We start from the raw sequence: 13307 nt of genomic DNA on the forward strand, positions 1-13307 counted from the left end.
ATGTACTTTTTATAATCCCAAAATGACTTTAATGCTCTGAAGAGACTACGGCAGGTCTTTGCGATTTAGAAAAGAAAGAAATATATATCACCAAATTGGGGCTTCGGTTGAAAATCCTAAGATTTTTTCAAAAGGTTGCTCTAGGACTGTTCTGTGGAGGTGGAGCCCTTATCCCAGAAGCTGAAACTGCCAGCACAGCCTGGAGATTATGGCATTCATTCTCCTGCACCTCCCTCCCCTTGTGACTTCCATTCTCCCTCTCCTGTTGCACTTGTTTACCTGCCTCCACCCCAACAGCAGCAAATCTCCTTTGATCCTAGAACATTACCCTTCCTCCCCACTTTCAGCACCTTCTTCACACTTCATTTTATTACCAATATGAATTCAATTTTATTGGAGGGACCTGTTAGTGTTGACCCCTTTATCCCTCTTGCCACCTTCAATTAAGTTGGTATTAGTATGGAAGAGGCTATAGTAACAGCTCCCTCTAGCACCATGTGCTTCACACTGGGGCTTTGAAGCTGGGAAATGAGGTGAGAAGGGGATGTCAGCAGGAGTGCACATTGCAAATTAAGTATTTTACTCTCCCTGGCACAAAGGCATCATTTTTCCAGCTCTCCATTGCTGATAGTCATAGGGCTGCTTTTGTTGGTCCTGTATATAGGGCATGGTTTTGCTACAGGCACGTTTTGTGACAGTTGTAAGAATACCTCAATTTTAACTTTCTTTATGCAGCATTTTGTTTTGGGGCAGCAACATTTGGCAAATATGTCTGCAATATCCAGTGGGTATGTCTGAAATAACTGCAAGGACCCCAGAAGACCATCATTAAAACTCCATGATGAATAATAAACACATTTTAACAAAGAACATTAATAGTTTTACACATTGCGCACTTTATCAACATAATAGTTTTGCTCGCAATCTGGATGCATTTTGCTTCTGTATAGTTTTACCAACCTTTTTAATAAGCTCTGAGAGGAATAGTCGCCTGTAGTTTACAGAGGGTGGGTGTCTGACACAGAGAGGGTGAAGAACTGTCTACAACAACAAAACACAAATATATTACAACAATATCATAATTTCAAAAGTCGCAAGCTAAACATTTCATTTTTAATATTTAGGAAATGTGTTTAGCATTTCTACGAGCTAAATAACTGAGTTACACTATGACCTCAGAGTGTGATGTAGAAGAGTGAGGCCTCAGTAAATGGAATAGAGGTGTTTAATAGCAAAAACTACTTTCTACGTCAGACGCAGAACAAATAAATAGGTAATAGTACATTTCTGATCTTATTTTTTGGTACCTCTGTAGTTTTACGTGCCTCCTTACCAGTTTTTCCTTGGTACACCCTAGATTTAAAACTCAGTGTATCAACAAAAATACACTCAAATGTCAAAATCAGTTATTACTCTTAAGCAAATCTTATTTCTTACTTCACTTTCTTTTCTGCTGTTTTAAAAATTCTTTCATGTAGTGACAGGTTTAGGAGTTACATTAGAGTATTAGTGCTATGCATAGGATAATAGAGGCCTGGGGGAAGCTGATCGGGGAGGTGTGCCATTTTGGGCCAAGGTGCAGTCAAGGGTACTGCTGGTTGAGAGGCTGGGCTATTTAGGTAGCATGGACGAGGCACTGCAGGTAAAACAGGTTAAGCTGGACTACCAATCACCATTTTGTGGTAGGTGACACAGTGGTTGGTAGCATGGACAGGGTCAGATTTTTGTCACATTAGGAAGTTGTGTAGAGGTGAGTAGGTGTCATTGGCTGTTATGAAGAACACAAGGATCGTAGAAGCCTTCTGCTTGGTGCAGGAAGGGGCCGTGCAGACCTGCTGGTACACAGCATGGAGGTAAGTGCAGTGGACTTGATAATGTGGCATTTTTCTTGGAGCAGTTCAGTGGTATTTCCTTGGAGGGGCTGGGTAAGGAGGCTGAATGGAGGATTCAGATGTTTCCTGATGCATCAGGATATTTGGGTTTGTATTGGCAAGGACAGTGGTGTTCAGAACAGTGGCCAGAGAACTGGAAGTACGGAGGAAGGAGTGGGTTCCTTGTTTCTAAGGGGCGATGAGTTTGCCAGCACAAAGGTACTGTTTAATATTGATAACACAGCCGTGGTTCACACTGTTCTCAGGCAGTCCACAAGGGACAAGCACCTGCTAAAACTGTTGAAGGTTTTTGGATTGCTTGTTTGAAGCATAACATGTTCCCAGACTTGGGAAGATCGCTGCATGCGCTTTGTCTCGTTTGTAGTGGAAGAGATTCATTGGTCTTGCTTCGGGAGGAGACAAGGATAAACCGCTGATGTCAGAGGAGTTATGGCAGACAGGAGAAAGAGGATTTTAGTAGTGGGTTCCTTGGTGCAGTCTTGAAGAGGGAGTAAGGGCAAACTTGGAGGGAGGTTTTGTAATGAGCACGAGCAGACGAGGCTAGGAAGAGAAGGCCTCGAAGATGTTCTATATTTCATCATAAATATGACTGAAAAGGTTGGCTAAAGGGTAAGACAGCGGGGAAATTGTCAGGCATTGCCCTGGTCAATAAGATAATCTGAGGCTATATGCCTTCTACAGGAGAACTAGGTATGTGCTTGTTGGAAGGATGGGCTAGTGAGAAGGGGAATGAGCTTGGACACAAATGCCTTTAGTCTGGCTTGTGTTGTCCAAGGTAAAGGGTGTCTTGGCTGAGGTGTGTTACAATGACGGTGAGAGAGTATTGTCTTCATGTTTGATGAGTTGTATAAAGTTGTTCAGTTCTTCAGGGGTGACAGAATGTATTTGTCCAACATTGGCATGGATCTATACTTACTACAGTAATGGTGGGCAATATCAGAGGCATAAGGTTGTGGGCAGCAGCTTAAGGTGAATGGGGCGATGCCTCAGTATGTAATGGGTGGCTTCAGCAGGGATTTGGGTTGTGGTGGGGCAGAAAAACTCAAATGCTAGAGTTTTTCCTGAGTGGTGGTTTGCTGAGATGTTTTCATAGTTTTAATTAGTTTTATTGCTGTAGGGGTGGGTGAAGCAGTTTGAAGGGGCAGGGGGAGCTGGAACTAAGTTTAGACTCGCAGATGCAGGAAGTAAAAGGTTTACAGTTTTAGGAAGCAAAGGTAGTTAGTGTATAATGCAGAGCAGAGCTACAGTGACAGCTGGTAGGTCGAATTGCAATCGTGTTTGAGAAACTGGTGGGGGGCAATCAGTGCTTTGGGGTAAGTCAAGCAGTAGGTGTTAGTGATGTATGGTGAGGCTGCTAGTTTTGTTAAAACAAATTGCATACAGTATGTAATGCTTTGTGATGTACACCTGCTCCATTAAAGCAGCCTTTTCCACACTACAAGCTATCAGTGGCAGGGGTGTGGAATTTATTAAAATATCTACTTGTCCAGGGGACAGGTTGCTTCTCAAATCAACTTGTCCTGTAAAAAGATCTACTTCTCCCTTTGGTGCCATGTAAGATGGCGACAAATTATGGCAGCAATCTCATTATGTAAGAGCTCTGATAATAGCCTCTCTGATTATGCCAGGGCTACTACCATAGTAGGGCTTGAATGCTTGCAATTTCAATCCCTACTGTAGCAATTTCCTTATTTTGCCACCTTTCTGCAGATCTGCATACTGGGGCTGGAGGAAGCAGTAAGCAATAGTTCCAGGGCTGGAATGCCTTTGAGTCTGCAAACCTACTAACCTGCATGTTTGAAAGATTTTCACCAGCTTCTCTCTAATATTTTCCCATAATAAGAAAGGTTGGACATTTACTCCTGACAATGGCTGAATTAGAACTTCTTCCAGGGTTGGGAAGAAGGTGGCTGGAGGGAAAATGAACTTACAAATGCTCAATAGATTTTCACATGAGCAAATCTACACATCGTATTTACCCATGCTAAAATACAGTTCACAAATATTTTATAGGGGTACGACATATACCATGGGTGCACTTTTGTGACTTTCTTTAAGAATTTGGGGCCACATGTAGGTAGGTTCAGATTTGCGACCCGCAAATTGCGAGTCAGAGCGACTCGCAATTTGAGAGTCGCAAATCCGAATGTAGGATGGTGTCCCTGACACCATCTGTGATTCGCAAGGGCTTTGCAAATGCCCACCTCATGAATAATCAAGAGGTGGGTCGCAATTTGCGACCCCCTTGCGAATGGTGGCCCTCACAGGGATGGTGGCCTGCTGGAGACAGCAGACCACCATGTCTGTGACTGCTTTTCAATAAAGCAGTTTTTTGTTTTTTGTAATGCAGCCCGTTTTCCTTAAAGATGCATTACAAAAACAAAAAATTAAACATTTTAGTTTTATTTTTTCAGAGCAGGCAGTGGTCCGCAGGACCACTGCCTGCTCTGAAAAAATGTTTACAGTGACATTCACAATCGGGAAGGGGTCCCATGGGGACGCCTTCCCTTTTGCGAAAGTGTTAGCACCCATTTGAAATGGGTGCAAACTGCTATTGGTTTGCGCCCGCGATCACAAAACAATCCTACATTGCACTGCGAGTTGCAATTAGCAAGGGAACACCCCTTCCTAATTGCGAGTCGCAAAACTGGGTTTGTGCACCGCAATGTGCTTTTTGCACGTCGCAAACAGCGAAAGTCTCTGTTTGCGACATGCAAAAAGCTACCTACATGTGGGTCTTGGTCCCTAATTAGGTCTGGTGTTAACAAAGACATTTTGTTTATATTAAACTTCTATTTCTCTCTCTTTCGGCTGGCTTTACTGTGAGTGATCACATTCTGTTCTTCCACAAGGAGCATATTGCACACAAAGTAGTTTTGTTCAGTGTCAGGAACTACAGTGGCAATCAGTGACATAACGAAACTGGAGGGTGCCCCTTTGCAAAGAACATGGAGGAGCCCCCTCTCCAGACTCCCTCAGGGCAGGTGCTGTGCTGAAGGGGCCCCATGGAGGACGGCTGCGTGGCCTTTGTTATGCCACTGGTGGCAACGTGTGCTTTTAGAGTTCAAAAACTTTTTGGGGGGTTTTGCCAGTGTTTGTTACAATTTTGAGGGCCTGGTAGCTCCCACAACAATAAAGTGTTACAAAAGCCATATCAAAACAAGACACGCATTGATGAAACTAAAAGACTTATATAAATATGTCAGATCAGTTGGCTTTGTCAGTGTTTGTTTATTTTCATGCTTCCCATAATCGTGTTGAAAATGGTTACACTGATTTTCCATTATAAATATTTTTTGGGAAATACTAGCATGCATCAACACATTTTACTAAATGACACTTCATTTGCATCTAATCAGAGAGCATTCTGGGAGCATTATATTTAGCCTCATAGCCTAAACTTTTCAAACATGTGTATACACTTGTTTTTTTTTTTTGTACTGGAACCAATGTCAGTAGTGAAGTGTGACCTTAAAACATTTATTTACAGCACTCATCCTAATAATGAAGGCTTTCAAATAATGAACCATAAATACAAGTTCGAACAGCATTATCTTTTGGAAACACATTACCTCAACTGCAGAGAGTTCCACTCTCTGTAAACAGGCAGGGTTGGGCCTACTTGTCCCAAGGACAAAGTAAACATAAAAACTTGTTGCCCTTGACCCCAAACAAGATGTCCCGGGCGTCGGGCAATAGGAATTCCACATCCCTGAGTGGTATGTGTTATGCCTTCTTGACCAAATGCTAACTTTATATACAAAGCAATTAATGCACTGTTTTTCAGAGGGCTGTACATATCACTACCACAGAGGGCTGTATATATTACTGTCACACACATCTACGATATTGTGTATTGCTTTTGGAAAGACGAAGGACTGAGTTTCTCCTTTCAGGATTCAAAGTCATGACCTGCAGGTCACAACAGGTGTCAGCAACGTGCACTCAATCTGCAGACCCTTCTTGCCATCCACATTTCTATTTGACTTTCATATAACATTTAATGGAGTGTAAAGGATTGAAACGCACATCCACAAATTTCTATAGTAATTAAAACTTCAGTCAAGAAAATGCCAATAGAAAGTGATTGATCTTGCCAGTGTTAGTACTACTCATGTTCACAAATTGACTTACCCAATGAGTGACTAGGGCCCTCATGTACTAACGGTTTTAGCATTCCCAAATCCTCACATTTGGTAAATAAGAGTACTTGCGAATGCTGAAATCCTTTTTAAAATGTACATAACCCATTTAACTATTGGGAAAAGGTTTTCTGCATCGTTAAATGGGTGTAGCAAACCATTATGAATCGGTATTTGAAAAGGGTTTATGGGCGTCCCTTCCAAATACCAATTCCTCAAAGGTATGTATTAACGTTTTGCAACCAAAATCGGTTGCAAAATATTAATATTTTACCACCCCCTCAGAGGAGGTGGTAACTAATTGCAAATGTGAGGGGTTCTTGACTCTTTTCTCTTTCAAGGACGTTTAAAAAAAAACTTGGTCCACGGGACAGCAGCTTTTTAATAAAAATAAAAAAAACGTTAGTAAAACATTTCATTATTTCAATTTTCTTTTTGAAGCGCATCCAGTTTTCTGTTTAGGAAAACGAGATGCAATTAAAAAAGACTGCTCTATTGAAAAGCAATCACAGACATGATCAACATCCCACCATGTCTATGGCTGTAGCCAATCTAAGATACTGAATTTTGTGAACTGACCTAATAGTACATAGTTCGGCTTGCAAAAACCTAATGCATTCGGTAAATCTTGGTATGCAAATTGCAATCACTTTTACCAAATGTATTTTTAGTACATGGGGCCCTGGGATCCTTGCTTCCTTGATAGAAAGCAAGACATCCTCTAAAACATCTGGTTCTGACACTCAAGCCTTATCTGTAGCAGTGCCCAAGATACCAAAGTAAAATGTGATCGATGTAGGCCGGTGTGTAGGGTTTGTTTTTCTTTTTACATATTCATGTTACAGATATCTTAAGGAGCAGAGAAATAAAAGATTTTTTAAAAAATCCATGATTGTCGAGGCTGTGATCGGAATCAGGGTCTCCAGGTTGAGATCCCAGATTATCAACTTTAGTCACTGAACCACATCACCTCCATTCAATTGGAAGAGAGTCTTCATGCCTGAACCCTGACCTGGCAACCCAGAGACATTTGGAGGAGACCATATCAGGGAAGTTCATATTTTGGTTCTTACCCTTACAATGGAATCTATAAATGTCATATCCATCGGGCACAGGAGAAATGTGAACACTACTGGGTAACACTACCTTGCAAAGTTGTATTTTTTGATAAAATACATAATCACTGTCTGCCCAAACAAACAAAAAAAGTCTATCTCCCTCAATGGACCCAGAAACCCAATTAGGAGGTCAAGCTCTTTGTAGTTTTAAAAGAAGAAAACACTTTTTGTGAGGTCACCCTTGTACATCGCCAAAAAAAAAACTCTTATGCTACAAAGGTGTGAACCTGCACCCTCCAGCTCCTTTAAGCTCATGTAACTTTGGGTACAAGTACTAAGGAAGAGTGTATGGAGGAGTCAGTCAAGGATACCCGTCAAATGATCAAGGACACAAGAGTACTGCCCTGGCTCTTAATTTCAGGTCAGACTGAATTTACTACAGTAATTCCAACAAAACACATTACTGGGCTCCAAAACACTCTATCCCATGGACAACCATATGCCCCAGATATCAAAAAGAAAATGTACCATTAAATTGACCACAGTGTATGAGAAAATAATTAAGAAGTCTACACTTCACCTTACAAATAAGGCTAGATGAGTTCCATAGGCGACCAAAATGAATATATTGAGAAAGATCAGGGCATCCACAACACACATCAGTGTTCTCAACTTTGAATGTTAGAAAAGTCTGCCATCCGTTCGTCTGAGTTATATAAAAGGAGTACCACACTGAGCAAAGGCACCTGTTAACAGCAACTAAAGGAAACATAAGAGTTTAGCTCACAGAAGAACAAGTTACTTACCTGGTGAATACAAGATCTACCTGTGGATTCCTCACATTCTGAAAACCCCCCCAATGCACCAGCATTCCACGCAAACTATTCTTCATAGCTCTCCACGTCGACAGGGACATCATAATGCCACGGCTCTGCATGTGACTCCGTGTGAAGTCATTGGAGCGAAAGAAGCCCTTGTATGGCGTGCTGACATCAGTTTCTACCCACTTTTTTCATGCCTTTAAGGTGAACGGGTGCAGCAAACATCACAAATGCAACATGTCGCAATCCAGATACATTTACACAAATATTTATATGAAATAAGAAATACATAAATAATATACAATCATTTCTTTTTGGCATATGCAGACAAGTAATGGGGAGGCAGATGGGTCAGTGAGGAATCCACAGGTAGATACTGTATCCACCAGAAAAAGCATTACTGAAGGCAAGTAACTTGTTATTCTGATGGTTACATCTGCCTGTGGATTCTGTACCTTTTGATCAGAGTCCACAAGAAGTCCTGCACTCAGAGGTGGGTGCTCATCTGTCTATACCAAAAAAACTTGCAAGACAGGATGAGCACAATGACCGTCCCTAGGGAGGCCCAAGTTGCCGCTTTACAAATGTCAACTACTAGCACACCTCTAGCTAGAGTGGAAGGAGAAGACTTCGCTCTAGTGGAATGAGCTCTTATACCTTCAGGAGGCCATTGTTAGCCATGGTGTAGTAGCTATTTATGCACAGGATGATCCATCTGAACAATGTCCTCTTAGCACTGCTTTTCCTTTCATCTAGCCCACGTAGCCAAAAGACCGTTGATCGTCCAGCCAGGGATCACGTGTCTTGTCTATATAAAAGCTCACAGCCCTTTTAGGGACCAAGAGATGAAGCCTTTCCGCCTCCTTTGATAGACAGGGAGGAGGATAGAAAGTAGGAAGGGTGATAGACTGGCCAAGTGGAAAGGAGTAGCCACTTTTGGTAGGAACGCAGCCCTGGTGTTCAATATCGACTTATCTGCATGGAAAGTTGTGAAGGGGGGTTTCACACTTAACGCCTGCAATTCACTAACATGTCTAGCCGACGTTACGGCAACTAGAAAAACTGTTTTGAAAGTAAGCAGTCTCAAAGAATAACTATGTAAGGGTTCAGTACCAAATTAAGATCCCACTGAGGAATGATAAACAGAGAGGGAGCATACTAATTAGTAAGTCCCTTAACCCATTAGCTGATGGGCCTTTGCAAACCTCAATATTTGGACAAAAAAACATTTTTTCCTCACATTTCGGTGACAGAAAGTTCTGGAATCTGAGAGGAGCCACGAATTTCCTTTCACCCAGCGATCCCCCAAGTCTCCCGATAAAAATGGTACCTCACTCGTGTGGGTAGGCCTAGCGCCCGTGACAGGAAATGCCCCAAAACACAACATGGACACATCACATTTTCCCAAAGAAAACAGAGCTATTTCTTGCAAAGTGCCTGGCTGTGGATTTTGGCCTCTAGCTCAGCAGGGACCTAGGGAAACCTACCAAACCTTTGCATTTTTTTAAAACTAGACACCTAGGGGAATCCAAGATGGGGTGACTTGTGGGGCTCTCACCAGGTTCTGTTAGCCAGAATCCTTTGCAAACCTCACACTTTGGCCAAAAAACACTTTTTCCTCCCATTTCGGTGACAGAAAGTTCTGGAATGTGAGAGGAGCCACAAATCTCCTTCCACCCAGCGTTCCCCCAAGTCTCCCGATAAAAATGGTACCTCACTTGTGTGGGTAGGCCTACTGCTCGCGACAGGAATAGATCACACAACGGTCAATGTTGGTCCTTACATGAGGGCAACTGTTTACCCTGGGGTGATCCATTACTAACGCAAGCACTAGGTACAGGCACTCAAGTGGGGTAGTGTTTTTATCAGGACAGGTGGGGAAACACTGGGTGGTAGGAATTTTGTGGATCCCAGCATATTCCTGTCGTTTCTGTGACAGAAATGCAAGAAAAAATAGAGTTTTTATTCAACACTTCAGTGACATCACTGACGTCACAAAGGGGTGGGTGGGGTCCAGCGGGGGGAGACAAAGAAGATCTTCCGTGTCTCCCTGTGTATTTTTTAACCCCCTCCCTGGTGTCGGCCACTGGTCGTGACTCGCACCAGGGAGGTAGTGTTGGCATCGGCCAGTGGCAGACGCCCGCACTGTAGGGGTTAATAAACCTTAGCACTATAGGTGACTTAAACAGTGAAGGTTGGTCTGGTTAACTAAGGAATGTTGAAAGGGCAAACAAATATCCCTTCACTGTTGCAACTGCACAACCTTCTTGAGCTAGGGAAAACACAAAACGTAAAATATAATGGGCTTTTAGAGGGTCAACCAAATTTCTTTCACACCAATTCACAAACTTAGCCCATCTGCCAGCATAAACCGACTTGGTGGAGTGTCGACTTATCTGGCAGATAAAATAACATGAACCATGGTAGGGGGAAGAGGAAACAACTCAGTTTGCCCTGTTCAATCTCCACGTATATAGGTGCAGGCACTGGAGGTAGCAATGTAGAACCTGCCCCTGCGACTGCAAGAGGTCTGCCATGAAGAGCTTCAGCTCTCTCTCTCTTTCAAAGCCTTTGGGTTCATCTTCTTGCACGAAGAACAGACATCGATGCCGTGGTCTGAGCTGAGACACCAAAGACCGCTGTTGTGATTATCAATCATCGACATCTGACCTTCATGCTCCCAAAGGGCTTGAAAGTGGACTTCCTTGGTGGAGACATAGTTGCAGAAAAACTGTATCCACTGTTTCTTCAACCTGAAACACTGTTGACACAGTAACCTAAGAGGGAGATGAGAAAAAACGTTTTGTGTTGAAGGTGCGGGGAAAAATGGGAAGCACGCCAACACAGGTTTTTGTTGTCATATGGAGTCGCACGCGGAGCCATGGCATTATGAGGTTCTTGTCGACGTGCAGAGCTATGAAGAAAAGATTCTGTGGAATGCTGGTGCATTGGGGATATTCTAAAGATGAGGAACCCACAGGCAGATGCATCCATGAGAAGTGTAATTATCATGTCGTGTCACCTTCAGAATCCCATTACATGCTATGCATTACATACATGAAAAACCAGCAGTAGGAGCATGAAGTTCAAATTGTGAAGACTACGATCATACCTTCTGTAAAATGTACAGCAGCAACAAGTTATCTCTGGACTCCTTCAACTGCTCTTCCAGCTCCTGACACAAAAAAATTGAGTTTAGTTTCTTAAATGAGACAAGCAAAAAGGATTGCTATTTAAGTTTGAAAATTTGCCAAACAACATTGGACGGGAAAATATGCATCTTTGGCGCATTTGGTTTTCTGAGAGTTATAACTGCTTCTAATTGCTGCGTTCCAAACTGTACATAAAAAACGTCTCCAACCCAAAGGTTTCGGTTGAAATGTTGCTCATGACAGTTTGGAGAAGTGACTCTGAAATTGCACTGTAAACAAAATACACAAGTCACCGAAAACAGAGCACTTACGTTTTTTTTTGTCCAAAAAGCTCTTTTTCTAAAAGTAGAGCTACTTTGTCACAGAAATATAATTTGACAAATACATTTGACCTTACCATTCCTGGTATTGTCAGCTTATCTGCCACAAGTTTAAAGTCTGGCCTATACAAGCATGTGTAGAGTGTGTTGGGGCAGCCCTCTTCACTCTTCGATTTGTTCAACTGTCATTCATATTTTGCTTCCACTCACGTTAGCATAAGTAATGGGGTAATGGGTGAGCCCTCTTAAGCCATTGGCTCTGTTGGACTGCGAGTGACAGCATTTTGCCCAATCACAAGGGCACATCTGTCCAAAAAGAAACGCAGTGCTAGTGCTTCAAATACCTTGCTTTGCCAATAATTTTTTCTCTTAGTTATTTTTCCTTTTTGATTTTATAATCATCCTTTTGTATTTACAATATGTCTTCATGTTACATTACTTAAAAGTGAATAATATATTTATTTATCATCAATAACAACACGCTTCCAGAAGCCATGGGGTGGTGCGATTTGTTTTCTTCATTTTATGACATATGCTTACAAAAGAAATAAAAAAGTAACCATCACACGAGTTTGTCAAGAACACACCTGTTGTCCTTGCCAAGTTGTATTCTTAACGGCAGCTTGTAGCAATGGATGGCCATCTTTTTTTAAATCATGGCTCTAGACCCTTTAGCCAAAGGAGCACAATTGCACCCAAGCTAAAAATGTCAGGGCTGGGTTCATTTTTTTAAAATAACCGATTTTAGATGCTGGCTACAGACTACACAGACTACACTAAGGGAGCAGATCCGCCGTGCTGAGCTTTGGGTATGGGATCTGCATGCAAAAAAAACAACCTGGCACTCGTATCTCGTTGATAAATAAGCATAAATCTTGCTGAGGGAAGCAACATGCTGAAAAACACTAAGAAGGTAAAAAATAAAGAACAAGCATTCATTGTCTTACATATTATGGAAAATTCCTTTTGACGTCATACACACAAACACACATTAAACCTCATTAAACATTAAGGAGGATGGTGGACGCACTCAGCGTGCTCCATCACCTACTCTGCCATCCAAAAGAACCCAACACAGTCACCTGCACCTACCGGTCTCGTGTGCATTGGACTGCACACCCCCCCCCCCCCCCACCCTGTGATTGACCGAGGGCATAATTCTTCAGGAGGCACATAAATTCATTACCTACAGTACCAATACTCTCGGATTATGATCTCCTCAGACTACTCATGGGCAGTTCAGTGGCAGAAGAAGTTGTTCAATGAAGTCAAATAAAAGTTCTGCTTCATGAACCTTCACCATATGCTGATATTCCTGGCAAAGCTCAAAATGTTCTTCAACAATTGTTACTTTTTCTTGGATTCACCAGAGTCCGCATGGGAGTGGGTGCCTGAATTAAGTTATCTCCGGGTCCATCAATGCGCAGCGTAGGCCATGTTGTCCAGTCAAGTCTGCTTGCCCCGAAGCCTACACTTAAAAGATCCCACCACGGCTGCATGACCTTGAACACCCCTCCAGTATCACAACTCTCTGACCCTATGCCCTTGCGGTCCGGAAATTCAACTACCATGCACTGCCTGGGTTGAGCGACATTGGACCTTTGGCCAGGGCATGTGCCTTAGTCCAGGATGGCTATCGGCTAAGCCTGGCTATTGTTTGTGACTATTGTTGGAGGCTGGCCTGGCTTATAGTGGGTACCCTGTGGTACTTACACCTTGTGGCAGGTCCAGTTATCCCTTATTAGTAGATTAGAGATGTTCTAGCAGCTTAGGCTGATAGAGTTAGCTATAGCAGAGCAGCTTAGGCTGAACTAGGAGACATACAAAGCTCCTACTATACCACTTATATCATACAGCACTATATCATAAGAAAACACAATACTCAGAGTTACTCAAAATAAAGGTACTTTATTTTAGTGACA

The 13307-nt window shown here is 42.5% G+C and overlaps 1 protein-coding gene across 2 annotated transcripts in view; it reads right to left on the reverse strand.

Annotated features, from left to right (window-relative positions):
- The window catches only part of EEF2KMT (eukaryotic elongation factor 2 lysine methyltransferase), a 181357-nt gene that overhangs the window by 103251 nt on the left and 64799 nt on the right, over positions 1 to 13307 (reverse strand). Inside the window, exons 2-3 of one of the 2 annotated variants that reach the window (XM_069210580.1) lie at positions 11026 to 11088; positions 961 to 1041 (exon numbers count right to left, since the gene is read on the reverse strand). In XM_069210580.1, coding sequence (XP_069066681.1) covers positions 961 to 1041; positions 11026 to 11088 — 144 coding nt within the window. The remainder of the gene's footprint in view (positions 1 to 960; positions 1042 to 11025; positions 11089 to 13307) is intronic. The other variant, XM_069210581.1, reaches the window with a different exon arrangement.

This window comes from Pleurodeles waltl, chromosome 10, assembly GCF_031143425.1.
Source record: "Pleurodeles waltl isolate 20211129_DDA chromosome 10, aPleWal1.hap1.20221129, whole genome shotgun sequence".
Classification (NCBI taxonomy): domain Eukaryota; kingdom Metazoa; phylum Chordata; class Amphibia; order Caudata; family Salamandridae; genus Pleurodeles; species Pleurodeles waltl.